The 17419-nt window shown below is 37.8% G+C and overlaps 1 protein-coding gene across 1 annotated transcript in view; it reads right to left on the bottom strand.

Moving 5' to 3' along the window:
* The window catches only part of LOC126177144 (uncharacterized), a 219088-nt gene that overhangs the window by 126230 nt on the left and 75439 nt on the right, over positions 1-17419 (bottom strand). Inside the window, exons 6-7 of the mRNA XM_049924416.1 lie at positions 8942-9186; positions 2871-3033 (exon numbers count right to left, since the gene is read on the bottom strand). Of these exons, the coding sequence (XP_049780373.1) occupies positions 2871-3033; positions 8942-9186 (408 nt within the window). The remainder of the gene's footprint in view (positions 1-2870; positions 3034-8941; positions 9187-17419) is intronic.

The raw sequence follows: 17419 nt of genomic DNA, 5'->3' as shown, positions 1-17419 counted from the left end.
TACACACAAAACTCAAGCTTTCGCAACAAACTGTTGCCTCATCAGGAAAGAGGGAAGGAGAGGGAAAGACGAAAGGATATGGGTTTTAAGGGAGAGGGTAAGGAGTCATTCCAATCCCGGGAGCGGAAAGACTTACCTTAGGGGGAAAAAAGGACAGGTATACACTCGCACACACACACATATCCATCCATACATACAAGACACAAGCAGACATTTGTAAAGGCAAAGAGTTTGAGCAGAGATCTCTGCTCAAACTCTTTGCCTTTACAAATGTCTGCTTGTGTCTTGTATGTATGGATGGATATGTGTGTGTGTGCGAGTGTATACCTGTCCTTTTTTCCCCCTAAGGTAAGTCTTTCCGCTCCCGGGATTGGAATGACTCCTTACCCTCTCCCTTAAAACCCATATCCTTTCGTCTTTCCCTCTCCTTCCCTCTTTCCTGATGAGGCAACAGTTTGTTGCGAAAGCTTGAGTTTTGTGTGTATGTTTGTGTTTACTTGTGTGTCTATCGACCTGCCAGCGCTTTTGTTGGGTAAGTCTCATCATCTTTCTTTTTAAATATAGTCTTTATGGTAAAATATATGTGTATATAGAAAACTTGGGAACTGTTTATTACATATATTACGATCCGTATCTGGAATCCCATAAGTGTATTGGGCACTCCACTGTTAAATGCAGAGGAGAGAGTGGATAGGTGGATAAAGTACACCCAAGGTCTCTATGACACAATAGAAAAAGAAATTTGACTTGATATGGAAAACAGAGGGGATCCAGTATTATGAGACAGGATTTAAAAAAAGGTTTGGATGACCTGAGATTAAATACGGTAGTTGATAATGGAAGCTAGAATGAAGAAAAATGAAGACACATTCATAGGATTTGCTGGAAAAAGCATTTGACAATGTTAAATGGGGCATATTGTTCAGAAATCTGAGAAAAATAGAAGTGAGTTATAAACAAAGGTGAGTAACATAAATACCAACACATAAAAGAACAAAGATGGAACAATGAGACTGGAAGGCCTAAAGAAGTCTGCTGGTATCAAGCATTCTTAATTTGAGGAAGAAATTTCTGAGAATGTATGTCTGGACCAAAGCATTGGATAATAACAGGTATACAGTCTTTCATGCATACTGTTCAATCTATACATCAAAGAAGCAATGACATAAATAAAAGAAATGTTCAATAGTTGGATTATAATTCAGAGTGAAGAACATCAATGATAAGATTCACATTGTTATCCTCAGTAATGATGAAGAAGAATTACAAGATCTGTTGAATGGAATGAGCAGTCTAATTAGTTTAGAATATAGATGGACGATAAACTAAAGAAAGATTAACATTATGAGAAGTAGCAGAAATCAGAATACTGAGAAACTTAACATAAAAATATAAAAATTAGTGATCTCAAAGTAGAGAAATTTAAAGAATTCTGCTACCTGGGAAGCAAAATAACCTGTGACAGATGAATCAAGGAAAACATATAAAAGGGACTACCACATGCAAAGATGACACTCCTGTCCAAAAGAAGTCTGCTGGTATCAAACATGTCCTTAATTTTAGGAAGAAATTTCTGAAAATGTATGTCTGGACCAAAGTATTCGATGGTAGTGAGTCATCGACTGTAGGAAAACTGGAACAGAAGAGAATCAAACCATACAAGATGTGTACTACAGAAGAATGTTGAAAATTAGGTGGACTGGTAAGGAGTGAGGGGTTTCTACTCATAATTAGCAAAGAAAGGAATATGTGGAAAACACTGACAAGAAGTGATAGGATGATAAAACATGATGAGATAACAGGAAATATCTTCTACAGTACCAGAGGGAGCTGTGGAGCATAAAAACTGTAGAGAAAGATAGAGATTGGAATATATTCAACAAATAATTGATGACACAGGATGGAAAAAAAAAACTGAACAGCTTAAGTGCCATGTGGGTTGCTTCCTTTTGACAAAGTTGTGTATTAGCATGTAACACAAGTAGGGTTCAAATTTATTTTAATGTAATTTTTGTGAATTTTAGTCTGTATTTGGTTGGCACTATGTGGCATTTTAGGATCTCCAGCTTTCTGAAAAAGGGTTGCAGGAGTCTCCAGTTTTGCTTCCATTAATGATCCTTATAGCTCTCTTCTGAATTCTGAAAGTGCTAAAGGCAGCTGCAGAATTATCCCAGAATATCAAACTATATCTCAGGTACAAAAATTATTGCACCTAAATGCCTTAGCCACAGCCTAAAGGAATGTTCCCCAAATGAATTTCCACTCAGCAGCAGAGAGTGCTCTGATTTGAAACTCCCTGGCAGATTGAAACTGTGTGTCAGATTGGGACCTAAACCTGGGACCTTTGCCACTCACAGGCAAGTGCTCCACTGACTGAGCTATCCAAGCAAGACTAAGAAAATTTCTGTGAAGAATGGAAGGTGGGAGAAGACGTATGGGCAAAAGTGAATCCGTGAGTGCAGGTCTTGATTCATGCTTTTATAGCTCAGTTGGTAGAGGTTTTGATCCTGAAAGGCAAAGGTCTCAGGTTTAGCTTCTGGTCTGGCACACAGTTTTAATCTACCAGGAAATTTCAAATCAGTGCAAACTCCACTGCAGACTAAAACTTCATTCTGGAAACAATCCACTAGGCTGTGGCTAAGCCATTTTACTGCAATGTCCTTTCTTCCAAAAGTGCTAGAAATTTCACTATAGATTTTTCTTGTACATAACAAGCAATACATTTCACCAAGAAACATATTTTCAAGCATGCCATCTTTTGGCTGTATAAATGTCTACCCGCAGCTGTTTTGTCCCATTGCACCATTTCTATGCATGCTGTTATTTGTTATTGAGGCAATGAAGGTCACTAACAAAAAATTCCAACTTACTTGTAAAGCACTAAGGATCTGTGGGCAACACTGTATGGACCTTGAAGTGGTAGATAAATATCCCAGTACCTGCCATTCAAATCAGAAAAGGTTTGTTCTTCACGCCACATATTATGTTTTCCACTAAGATCTCCAACACCATATGTATCTTGGCTTGCAGAACCTAAAGGGAAATGTTATAACAGATTGATAGTAAAAATGTGATATTTTATGAGGGACATGTTTTACCCACTGACTGTAATTAGAATTTTTTAAAAATAAGTTATAATGTAAGTAAACTGAAGTAATGATACTCCTTATAGAAGCATGGAGAAGTTTAACCAAAAAAATTTGAAATGATGTGCCAAAGGCATGCACCATCTCGAAAAGTAAACTGTTCACTCTATTATCAGGTGCTATTGTGCTGCACTGATTGTTAATAATTTCCTCTTGACAAAAATTTTTTCTACTGCAAATACTAACATAAATATTTAGGTTCTTCTGATAATATTACACTCAGCACCAAACTGCTTAAATGTTACTCAAAAAAAGCATTCTTTAAAATATCATTACTCTTTCAAACCTGAGACTTTTCAGCCCTCTGTTTTTCATACAGCCTTTTTTAATTTAGTTATTAAGCTTATTGCAATACATATGTATACAGAGATAGATGAGCAAGTATGTTTGCACACAACTGCCCCTTTCATTCAATTTAAAGAACATATCAAAACTGAGATTTAAAAATTATGAATGCTCTCTCATGAGGAGATATTCAAGTGGTAAAAATATTCACAACTAATTCCATACAGTAAGGCAATTTATTGGTCAGCATGTGGTAGCTATGAAGAAAGAAAAATGACAATTACATAGATGTATAAAAATTATGATGCAGAATTGCTGGTACTGGTGACAGACACCTTTCAGCGCTTTTGGAAATATTAGTTCCTGTCTCGAGGCATAGTGAGGTGTAGGATAGGGAAGGGTAACTATGAAGAGTAGGTCACTTGGACCCCAGGATGACTGGGACCCAGAACCATCTGTTATATATATGTGTGTTTTGAGATTAATGTTGGAAAACAAATGTTAAATGTTTTGGATACTCCAATATTTCTTTGATGTAATACTCTCAGTACGTATCTCAGAAAGAGACTTAGTGTGACACTCTTGTCCCATTATTAGAGATTCCACGACAACATGGATTATGCCACTACAGATGGATAACATAGGAAAACACAAAAGCTCACTGTATTAGGAAATAAGATAGACAGGTTAATATGTGTAGACAGATGAATTTTGAATTATGTAAAGCACAATAAAACATGGAAACACCTGAATTAGATTTTTGACAGAATGATTTAGTTGGCTAGGTAAAAAATCTACTCACAAAGTGGCAGCAGAACACACACACAAAGATGGTTGTAATTAGACAAACTTTCGGAGCCAGTGGTTCCTTCTTTCTTCAGGGAGAAGGGTTGAAGGGGAAGCAAGAGGGGTGAAGGAAAAGGACTGGAGAGGTCTAGGAAAAGAGGTAGATTTTGGGTAAAGTCACCCAGAACCGTAGGTCAGTGGAGACTTACAGCACACAATGAGAAGGAAAGACTGAAATAGATTTTACATTTCTTGTTTCCTGAATTACTGTGTCTGCGTCCAAGAATAAGTTAATGCACAGTTAATTCAACTCCTCCAAATGTTTTACTAGGAAATTGATAAAAATTCAATCACTCTTACACAAAAAATATAATGAAACAATGGAAAATCCAGGATAGAATGTAACAATATTATGAGAAGGAAAGTTGCTACTCACCATATAGCAGAGATGCTGAGTCACAGATAGGACTCTCACAATTATGGCTTTTGGCCATTAAGGCCTTCATCAACAACAGACACACATACGCACACACGCACACACTCACGAAAATGCAACTCACACAGGCGACTGCAGTCTCAGGCAACTGAAACCACACTTTCAGTAGTCTGAGACTGCAGTCACGTTTGTGAGTTGCATTTGCTTGTTTCTGTGTGTGTGTATGTTTGCGTATGTGTGTCTATTGTTGATGATGGCCTTAATGACCGAAAGCTATAATTGTGAGAGTCTTTTTGTTGTGCCTATCTGTGACTCAGTATCTCCACTATATAGTGAGTGGCAACTTTCCTTGTCACAAAGAAATATAAAATACTTTGGAGCTGGCAATATCTTCTTTCAATTGTTTGATGCACCAAGCAGGAAAGTAAATATTCCAGAAGGTGAGACAAATAATCATATGAAGCAAGTTCATACAGGCATGTACTGTTACAAAAGTAGATTAGTAATAATACATTTTCAACAGTTAAAGTAAATTTACACTTCACAATCAATTTTAAGTAGGCCAGAATAAATTTTCAGAAGATGTTCTACCAGCTGGAATGTAGTTATGTACCCTCATGAGAACTTGGTACGTTGCTTGTCTTAGAACATCTCCAAATGTCACCTATTCATCTTTCTTCTGTAAACTCCTATATTCAGATAACTCAATAAATAAAAACTCAAGAATTTAAAGTCTGTAGAGTTTGGTAGCCAAGTAATGGTACTATCCAACCAAACTACCAATTGAGGAAATGAGGCCGAGAGGTTGCCTTAGAGAGATGGTAGCAGGATATGATGCTGGAAGTATATTTAATTCTGTGTGGCCAACAGAAAATCCAGTAGTTGTTCAACAAATGTACTTTCCAAAAAATGAAAGTAGTTGTGACTGGCACTTATTTCCTCCACAACAACTTGATCTTTGAACTTATCTTGAATTATGGTAAACCACACATTAGGAAAAAAACTTGGAAATTTGTTTCCATTGTCATGTTTCATATTGGTGAGACTGCTGTAAATTCCTGTTTGTATCAATACCTGCATTCTCATACAAACAGGGAGACATTCACAATCTTCTAACATTTCAAAAGAAAATCTATGAATCCTGGTAAGAATATGATAAGTATGACACTCATTGAAATATCATGGTATTTCAACATGGCCATCCAGCTAGAACCATAAGAGCTTTTACCAACAATGTTACACCAAGCCAGTTTACACTCACACACAACTGATGATATTTCAGCTGTAAAACCAAATAGGACTGGTGAAGAATTTTCTTAATTTGCATTACAATTAGGCTGGGAAAAACTGAAATAATAAACAAGATAATAAATCAGGATGGATTCATTTTTAACTCTTGGGTATGTTTTCATATGCCTTAGTGCTTGGAGTGTAGCCCTATTTTTTGCTCAAAAGGACTGTATATTTGCTTCTGGATAATTCAAAGAGAGAGGCAAGAAGAGCAATAACAATAATAATAAACTGAGGAAGGAGAAAAACATTATCAGAAGCAGTTAAATGGCCTTTTCATTGCTTCCTGATCATTTCATACACTGCGAATTCTATCTAAAACAAAAACTTGGAGTTATTTAGAAGCATATGTGTCTAGAGACAAGCAGGTGGGACTGATGAAAGAAAATCACTGAGATTACAGAATCATGCCACTTCGAAAAACTGTGTACATTGTCTTTGTGCTGTATTACCTTATAAGTTTTTTAATATATGATATCTATATTACTAACCTACTAACCAACACCTCACTACCAACTGCAAGTTGCCTACTGAGTGGCTTCCAGGGGCAACAAAAATTTAATTTTCAATATTTCACGTAATTATTGGCTGAATATTAAAATTTAAAATACTGTCATAATATACTCATTAAGAGGTATACGTTAACACAGTAAGACAATTATTACAGCTAAAAACTGAGTGTTTGTCTTGAGGCAGCATAACTGATGGTGCACAAATATCTGCGCTTTATTCATACAGTATTTGAGAATGAGAGCACTCAGCAACATCCAACAGTCTTTACATGAGATTTTAATTTATTACTTCTCTACTAACAATTCTATTTGCAACGCAGTTTCCAGACAGTATCCACACAAAGCTGAATGTACCTGCAAAATCAAATTATTGTACAAGACACAGTTTGGGAGATAAGACTCATAAATGTTGAGATGTGTGAAAAACTTCCTTTCACTTAAATGGAGCACAAATTACCAGGCTATATTCATCTAATGTTTCATAATGAGAGCACTTGATGACTTCAAATAAACTTTATGCACAACTTCAAAAATGTTCTAGACTTTTTCTTGCTTATATGCTTTAACATAAAATATTTAACACACTAAGTCATTTGTAAAGTAAATACATGTCTGAAGCTGTTATATCCACCGAATTCAATTCTTTGAAGAGTCAGAGGTGTACTGGTGTAGACTAAATTTTTTGTTATAGCTGTGAATTCAAAGTTCTTCTGTCATACCCATTTGTCCTATGTTATAAACTACTGAGAAAAAGTTTTACACCACCCCTCATGATTTGCAAAGTTTTTGTGTTTTTAATCAGAAACCTCTTCCTGAACATTCTTTCGAACACATTACCTGTGTAATGGAGATAAAAGTAAACTTGACTTACTAATACAGCTCAGTAAAGTGCTCTGTGTCTCCATTCACATTGTTCAGTCTATCAACATGCCTTTAAGATACATTTCGATCTTATATTTCCTGTGCACTGTCACTCTACAACAAGAATGGTTGTCTGCATTTTCATGTTCCCTGCCAAATTATCATAAACCATGTCAATGTCATTTAAACATTTAATTGCTATCATTAGACATGAAACAATGGGTATTTAGTAAATAAAATAATCTAGATCACTTAATGTATGTCTTTATTTATAACTTCATTTTGGCTACTGCCACCTATCAGATCAAAACTTAGAACTTTTAAAATGTGGTTCAGTGTCTAAAAAACCTATGCCGAATCTGGCATTGAGCTGTCTCTCCCATCAGACATTGGTTTGATTAACAATGAACCTTGTTTTACCTGATGATGGCAATAGCCAAAATGCCATTACAAATAGAGAGCTATATTACGTCACCTAGCCAGTTTTATTCACTAAATATTCACAGTGATCATATACTCACTTAGGAAGTTTATTTCCATTATTAATAACAAAATAATAAAGGATTGCCTCCAAGTGGTCACCCATGGTCAACAACACCAGCTGGTGACTCTACATACAAATTATAAATTATCAATTTGGTCTCTAGGCATCCACTATGAGCAGTGGTACAAACACCCCCAACACCAACTCTTATGTGTAAAGAGGGTGGGTAAAGGACCACATGAAATGGCAAATTTCTATTCACAGATGAGTGATGGGTTGAGCACAAACATGGGTCTGCAGTGTTTTGAGAGTGTATCATGTACCAATGTCAGACACCTTTCATTGCTGTTGAGTGTAATTTAAGTGTTAAACATTATTGAGAGAGGATTCTCCAACCTACTGTCCAGCACTACAATTAATATTTCAGTTATGGGTGCACCTTTCAGGATGGAAATACAGAAGCACATAATGTCCACTCATGAGCGTCTTCCTCCAGGAGACAAGAATCAAATTAATGGAATCTTCTTCAATATCTGCTGGCATGAACCTGATTTAGAATGCTTGGGACCAGTTGATGACAAAAGGACTGCTGCTGAGGAATGTGACAAAATTGAGCAACAATGCCTCAAACACCTTGTGGATAGCATGGCAAGGAGGATCCTGCTGTATCATTCAAACAAGGCACAGCCAGGGCAAAATGCACCATAGGCACAAAGATGCAAGCTGTTGCTAGTGCCATAGACACTCACCACTTGTTTCTCCTAGCCTGTTACCTGACCCTGGGGGCATAGCCATGTAATAGTGGCAGGGAGAAATTGTCTTAGCAGTGTACTGCCCCAGAAGACATTTCATGAACTCACAAGCTCGGCCTACAATAACAACAATGACAACTCGTTTTCCACAGCAAAAGTGATGAGGCCTCTACAAAACTGGCGACGAGGGTTTACAAATGATCCAAAAATATTACAATGCACAGGGTGGAACAACATGATACTGATGTTATCTGGCAGCAGATTTTGATTTTATTCTATGCTCCCATTGAATCTATGCCCACACTCTTTGTGGATATGCAGGTGATGCAAAGTTCTCTTGAGTGCTTTATCAATTATTTTCTTAGCAAAATCATGCTAAATGCACTTACCATCATCTGGATTGATATCAGTCGGATTGTACACATTGCCTGTTTGAAAACATCTATTGCCACTTTTTTCAGCAAAAAAGGATGGAGGTGGCAGTTCATGTATCCTGTACTTTGTCAAATGGAAAGGCCTCCCAAGAAATTTATCATTGTATGATGATAAATTAAAATGTAGCCATGTCGGGTCAAATGGTGAGCGCTGGCTGAATGTCACTTCTCCAGATACTCCTTCAGACTGCATGATAACCCTAGCATAAACATAAAAGAGAAATTGTTGTAACTCAACCAGTTTTTTTTTTTCATTTTAATCAATGATAATGTAATTGTAAAATTTAAAATTTTATCCCAAATAGCGCAGTCAAAAATAATATTGCAAGAAGTATTTACATAATAAAATACAGGCTGCCTCATAGAAGACGCCCAGGAGGGATTCACGGGTCATGCGGCACATTTGCCTGCTGTTGCCACATACTTTGCGACTGGGTTTACTGGTGTTTTCTTTTAAGTTTTTTTGTCAAGTTTAATGGGTTCAAATATTGTTGCTGTATGTCATTATGCAACTGTGTGAGTCAGGGGCTTACCCTGCCTATATGTCACTGGGCCTGGTCCTCAGACAGAAACACCAAGCACATGTCTTTATACTGTGTGACTGAGTGTTCAGGTGTTTTGTTTTGAGTTCCTGTGGAGTTTACATTCAGTATGGTACACACGAAGGTTCAACAAGAGTTACTTGTGTTGAAATATGCAAAAACAGAATAGTACACGGAATGCCAGCTTGAATTCATACAAAAATTTCTCAGTGTGCATGTTCCCAATGATTTGACAATGTGCAGATTACTGAAGAAATTTCAAGAGACTGAATCTGTGTTACACAAATGAAGGCCTAGAGAACACCAAGTTTTAACTGAAAAGGGAAGCTTTGGAAAGAAGTCCGAGAAAATCTCTGCACTGTTTGGCACTTCAAACTGGTGTGCCAAGATCATCTGCTCACAGAACTGGGCAAAAACTGAAATTGAAACCATACAAAAAAACAATACTCCATCAATTGAGGAACTCAGAAACAGTTGCTCGACATTATTATTGCAACTGGCTGTTACTGTCTGTGTACAATGGCGAAGTTGATCTTGAGGTACTTTTTTCTGATAAAGCATAGTTGCATTTGTCAGGGTACATAAATTCTCAGAACAATTGATGTTTGAGCTCCAAAGTCCTCATGAATTACATCAACAACTTCTGCATGATGTGGAAACAGGAGTGTGGTGTGCAATTCGTGCAAGACAAATTACTGGAACAATCTTTTTCCATGAAACAATACATTCTGACAGGTACGTGGACAATACACAGCTTTATATTTTTCAGGAACCAACACCTAATGAAAAGATGTATGATTATTTCATGCAGGACAATGTGAGACCACACAATGCCAATGCTTCTATAATGGCAATACAAAGTGTTTTTGATGACAGGATAGTTGACTGGCCTCCTTGTTCTCCAGATCTAAAGCCATGTGATTTTTATCTCTGGAGAATGTTAAAAAACAAGGTATATGCAACCAATCCCCACACAGTGGGAGAATTGAAAGACAGTGTTTGACTAGTCATTTCCCAGATTTCGGCACCCAAAGTTCTTGCTAATGTGTTCAGATGTCAGGCTGCTCTTACCACAGAGGGACATAATTTTGAACACCTAAGTAAATAAAGGTAAGCTTAAGTCAATCATTGTTTATGCTTAACTGAGGGGAAGTACGCATGAAGCCAACTACTGGCAAATTAGTGTCCAAGAGTCAGGTGCGGCAGTGGCCAGTGGATGCAGTGGCAGCATCTGGTGGCCATATGGTGAGACCCGCAGGCCCCTCCTGAGCGTCTTTTGTGAGATAACCTGTACTTCGTAGCATCTGAGGAAATAACAAATTACAAAGCCTCAGTTTTTAGGAACACAATATCTTTTCACAGAATATGGAGACAAAATCCTGTGAAGATGAAAAAATGGAAATTATGGCAACTTATTATGGCATTACAACTGAGACCATTTTGGCTTTATATGTAACAAGTTCTCTTTCTTCAATTCTCACTTTACCTAGAGGAAAGAAACTAGGCTCCAGCATATTTTGCCACCTTTTTAAGCAGGCCCACACATCTTGAATTTATATTTATTTTCTCTGATATGAAAGAAATTGTGGCAAGTATTTATATCCACCGTTCTAACCATCAGAAAGCTCTCTCTCACAACAAAGTACATCATGATTCATACTTACAATACCTCCTATTATGTTGAATGTGTCTATCACTTTACAAATACAATGAATTTTCTTGTTGGAAATATAGCTACTTGTTTCCATAAAAAATCAAACATCATCCTCTCCAACAATTATTGATATGGTTTTCAGATAACAGTGAAACATGTATGAAATACTGCCCAAGTTGTTGGTACACTAAGTTTTGCTCAGTGAAATAAGTTATTCATTGAGCTCAACATCAATAAAGCTGAAAGTTTCCTCTATGTTACTCACTCATGTAAAGTATACCATTTCCTTTCTTTTCATATGATAAGTTGAATAGCTAACACATACTTGTGCAACCACCAATTGTCAAACCATATTGTGCACTTCTTTGAAATTTTCATCGATGACAGCAGTTTTGGGATAGTCTTAACATATATCATCTTTAAGAGAACAACAACCATGTTTGAATTCAACAGCCTATTTCTTAACTACTGAAAATAAAGGTGCATACTCCTAGTGAATTTCTAGCTGAGGATAAATACTCACTGGTAACAAACCACTCCAAACAAAGGGTTTAATGGTGATGTTGTATTCCAGTTTAACCATATAAATAAATCTCACTCTGCAAGAGTAGTATAAAAGTTATACCATCAAAATTATTCTGTACGTAAAGTTGACATCTGGCTTAAATTTCACTATCTGATGACACCTATCTGGAAATCCTCAAGTCATGTGGACTTGATCACTACATGCCACAAGAGGGAGACTCACCAGTATAAATCAGGTGGAGAGTACTGTGTTGTTAGTATAGAAGCAGTAACAGCAGAATGGGTTGATCAGGAGAGCTCAGTGACTCCGACCATGGACTAGAACACATTGAATTCTAAGAAGGTTAGTACATGTCAGAGCTTTAGAGAGTTCACTGCTGAATTTATTGAAATATATAATGAGCTCCTCACCAGTCTGTGAAGGCATGAGGGATGTCTACTGTCTGCTGTGTCATACTGTGCCTTGTGGTGTCATGTGAATGTGATATGGAGGGGCATATGGTCAGCGCACCACTCTCCTGACTGTTTTGCAAACTTTCCAAACTGTGGAGCCACTACTACTCAGTCAAGTATCTCCTCAATTGGCATCACAAGTCTGAGTGCACCCCTCACCTTTCCCCCCACCTAGGAAAAATCCTTGGCAGTACTGGGAATCAAGCCAGGGTCACCTGCATGACAGACATCTATGTTGGACAGTCAGCTACAGAGATGGACATTGAAATATATACCGATCATAGATGTGTGCAGAAAGTTAGGACCAAGAATTACAGCATCTGAGATAAGAAGGAAGCTGCTTGAAATTCTTTAATAGAGACAAGAAGAACCGTTGATCCTACAGCAAACAAGAAAACTGAAAAAAAAAAGAACAAAATCATTGTCAACTAAACCAAAAATATCAGCCTGCCTACATTGTGCTTAAAAATATCTCTCATTACATTGACATGAATATAACATTGCTAGCATGTTTTCACTCAGTACTGTCCTATGGCATAATCTTTTGTGGCAGTGTAGATAAAATAAAAGATTTTATATTCTACAGAAGAGTGCAGTCAAAACATTATGTTAAGCTGCTTAAGGAACTTGCTACCACAATATTAAAAGCAAAACTTCCCATGCAGTCTAAGAATCTCAATCTACAGATCAGAATGGAGCTTTATATTCTACTGCAAAAGCTTATAGCCAGGTGCTGATGGATTTCAGGTAGGAAATTGCCAATTCCCGTCCACTCAGAAACAAAATAGACGATACCTCACTGGCTGCTCCTATAATTTATTACAATGTATGAAGTTCAAAACACAGATGAACTACAAAAATATAATTTGTAACTTTTCACAATTGCTGTATGCATAATTGAGATACTTAACTTGTCTTCATGAAATCCCTCTTCAGGACAGTTACATAGCTTCATATGTATCATGTATTGTTTCACTCCATGCTTGTTTGGACATTGCTGTTGAAAATTCTAAATCTTTGTAACTTCTTTCTGTTGCCAGGAATCATAATGTCACTATCAGCCATTCATGTGGTGTGAAATTACTCTCCTCATACAAGTATTTTGGCTTGTTATATGAAGAGGTATAAGTGCCAATAGATATTTATATGTCTCCATGTCCATTTTCAATTAATTTTACCAGTTGTTGGATTTGTCGTGTAAGTCAAGAAAAAATTAATACGTGAAAACTGGCCTCAGTTGGAACCACTGTCTTGACCATTTAGATCATTCTTTCTGCCTCTGACCCTATATTAACCTTTTCAAAGTCTGCTTTTGAAAACAGATCAAGGCAGAATTCCCTATATTTTTAGCAAGAGGCTAGCCCACTGCTGCTCAAAGTTGTTTCCTACGCCAATGTACGTCAGGCTAGCAGTAGATAAAACTGTGTCGCCAGACTTGCAGCAATATAATGCATGCACAGATATATGTGCAGACAGAGTGTTGTGTGTGGACCGGCCTTTAGAATATTGACTTCGCTTCAGATCCCACTGACCAACGTCACTATCTTCTCTGTGTTCGGCTCTTGAAGAAGAATGGGTTGCCATTCCTCCACAGAAATTCACACACCTCAATGAAAGTGACTCCACGAAAGTTCAAGTTGCCACTATGGTGAGAGACTGATAAACCCCACATTAATGTCTGCTAATAGGTGTCCAGATACTTTTGATCAGATAGTGCACTGCTCAAAATGTAAAAACAGCTACAAAATGCCACTGACATCAACACCATCACTATTCCTGGAAGAGATATGGTCACCTTGTCTTTGTAAAATAATATTTAATCTAATCACTCTTATGGAGCAACATATGAAAGAAATACAGGAAAAACAGGTATGGGATGACACTCTCCAACTAAGAAAAGCTTAGTGTATGCAGGAGGAGAAGGTATTGCTTAAAAAGTCAAGGATGGTAATGAATTGTTGAAATCACTGGTAATAGTTGTGCAATAACAGAGAAATAAGACATCAGTATAGCATAATAAACTTACAAATGACCAGTAACAGCTTAAATCTAGACTAAGACAGAAATATTAAAATCATGTAATATAGGTTCAAATGAAAGGTGTTTTATCCATGTGGCACATGTTACAGGCCTCACACTGAAAGGACCCTTGCAAAACACTGCCCAGTTTTTAGTGACAGAATTAACTATCAGCAGTTCTGAACTGAAAGTAATAATACTGTTTAGTACTGGGCATGGATGATTATGGAGCATTTTTAAAGCATTGAAAATAATACATCATTAACTTGAAACTTTATGTGGTTTCTGTTCCTTCAGGCATGTCCAAAAAACCAAACAACATTTTGATCCTGCAGCCACTATGAATCAAGACACAAACGAATTAATGACATTAACTGCCAGTAGGCACTGAGCTATGTCAATGGGGCAAGTTGAAAATATGTGCCAGACACCACATACATAATTCAGCACAGATACACATCAAGCTCAAATTCTTATGGGAATGAGCGAAATGCCACAAGTAATGAGGCTAATGAGCAAGCCCACTACATCAGTTGCATGTGGTGTAAGTTGGGAATTTGGGTCTGAGGGGAAGAGTGATAAGGTAGTCCATGTGGTTGTGGTAATCACTGTATTTGTATGGCGTACTGGCCAGTGGCCAGTGAGTAGGAGACACAGGTTCGAATTCAGTCCAGCATAAATTTTCAACTTGCCCCCTTGATATAAATCAATGCCCACTGGTAGTTAATGTCTTTAATACCTTTGTGTCTGGATTCATAGTGGCTACAAGATTAAAAAAGGGTATGTTCTTTCAGATATGTTTGAAAGAACAGACAACACATATATAATACCAGTTCAGATTCAGTTTGAAGAAAACTAGAAGAATGTAATGGATACTGACTAGTAACAAGTGTACCCAGATCCATTTTTTGTGAAATCTCAAACATATTTAATCATTTACTGTGAAATTAACATAAGGTGTGTGTGCTCACATAAGAAAAATTGCCCTACAGTGGGTCTCTATGGCCATGTAGGCTCAGATTCCCTTTGCTAGAACTAGATTCATACTATCCTTCCAACAGGCAGTTACATGACACAATCACTTGGTGGTGATGTCATTGGTATCTCTGCCCAACTCTATTACTACTGATTTGTTCATTTTCATTTGTGCCCACTGTTTTAAGTATTTTGCTCTTAAATGTTGAATAAGCTTCTTAAAGTTAGTTAAGTCTTGCAGCTTGTTAGTAATGACACTCGCATCACCTTCGTACACATAGACAACTGTCTCAATCTTTTTCAAGCAGAGACCCAATAAGGTGAGAGACTGTATTGTAGTAACACCTTCTTCACTAAAGATTACAAGGTGGCTGATAGCAGGAATCCCTGTTGTAGCAGTTGAATGCCATTCTCATAGTCTAAATTGGCAAAACCTACTGTAACTGTGAATCCCATGTCGCATAAACAAGATTCTTAAGTGAACAGAATGTGTGAGTATAACATTGATCCATCCACAATTGCAATGGCCTGATTTTGCCCCAGGATGTGAGGTGAGACATATGTGAGTCTGTAGTTCAGTAGGTATGTGAAGGCACATGAGAGGCTGGTAATCTTTTATTCTGACAGGATGTGTCTGGGTATCAAGATCGGGGGTATCAGGATCATCATACCTTCATAAACAACATGCATAAACTTTGTTTTGCTAGAAGCTCATTTCAAATTTCAGTAAGGTTTCGTTTTATTCTGCTGATATTACAATGTGCTCCTCTTTCACCTGCAGTAATTCATTTATTTTGTCCACTACAGTTCCAGATATAAGAATAATTGTGAACTGAAAGTTATTAAACATGAAATGGCAAATTTCTGGTTGCGTCCCATAAGTTTTATGTTGTTCATCATAAAAGGACATTCCAATTTAATGTTTGCATTAAATCTTCTAATCGTTTGAATTTCTTGTGTTATGCATTTTGGTGTCTTGTAAATTTATCTTAATCCTGCAAAATAACATTCTTTTATGCTCAAACAATGGAAAATCCAGGATGGAATGTAACAGTATTATGAGAAGTAAAGTTGCTACTCACCGTATAGAGGAGATGCTGAGTCACAGATAGGCACAAAAAAAGACTCTCACAATAACAGCTTTTCGTCATTAGGGCCTTCGTCAACAATAGATAAACATACGCACACGCACACACACTCACACAAACACAACTCACACACACGATTGCATTCTCAGGCAATTGAAACCACACTGCGAGCAGCACCACCAGTCCATGATGGGAGTGGCGACTGGATGGGGGTAAGGAGGAGGCTGGGGTGGGGAGGGGGAGGGGTAGTATGGTGGGGGTGGCAGACAGAGAAGTGCTGCAGGTTAGATGGAGGGTAGGGGAGAGAAATAAAAAGACTGGGTGTGGTGGTAGAATGACGGCTGTGTAGTGCTGGAATGGGAACAAGGAATGTGCCATATAAAAGGTACCAACCATTTCCTCCACTGACTCCTCAGTTCTTGTCCCTTTACCGCACAGTGACCTGTTCGTCACTATTGATGCCACCCCCCTGTACACTAACATTCCTAATCTCATGGCCTTACCGCTATTGAACACCACCTTTCCCAATGCCCGACAGATTCCAAACCAACAACCTCCTTCCTAGTTGCATGAACAACTACATCCTCACGCACAATTACTTCTCCTTTGAAGGCATTACTTACAAACAAATACAGGGTGTGGCTATGGGCACCTGCATGGCACCATCCTATGCCAACCTATTCATGGGCCATCCAGAGGAATCCTTCCTAAATACCCAGAATCCTAAACCCCTCACCTGGTTCAGATTCATTGATGACATCTTCGCTATCTGGATTGAAGGTGAGGACACCCTTATCCACATTCCTCCAGAACCTCAACAACTTCTCCCCCATTTGCTTCACCTGATCCTACTCAACCCAACAAGTCACCTTCCTAGATGTTGACCTCCACCTCAAAGACGGCTACATCAGCACCTCCACCCATATCAAACCTACTAACTGCCAGCAATACTTACACTTCAACAGCTGTCATCTTTTCCATACCAAGAAGTCCCTTCTGTACAGCCTAGTCACCCATGGTTGTCGCACCTGCAGTGACGAGCAGTCCCTCTCGAAATATACTGAGGGGCTCACTGAAGACTTCACTGACCATAATTATCCTCCCAGCATTGTACAAAAACAAATCTCCAGTGCCTTATCTTTCCACTCTCCCACCACCTCCCAAAGTCCCACTGTCC

Source organism: Schistocerca cancellata, chromosome 3 (assembly GCF_023864275.1).
Source record: "Schistocerca cancellata isolate TAMUIC-IGC-003103 chromosome 3, iqSchCanc2.1, whole genome shotgun sequence".
NCBI lineage: Eukaryota > Metazoa > Arthropoda > Insecta > Orthoptera > Acrididae > Schistocerca > Schistocerca cancellata.
The sequence above is the reverse complement of the archived record's forward strand: the minus strand, read 5'-3'. Positions and strand labels throughout refer to the sequence as shown.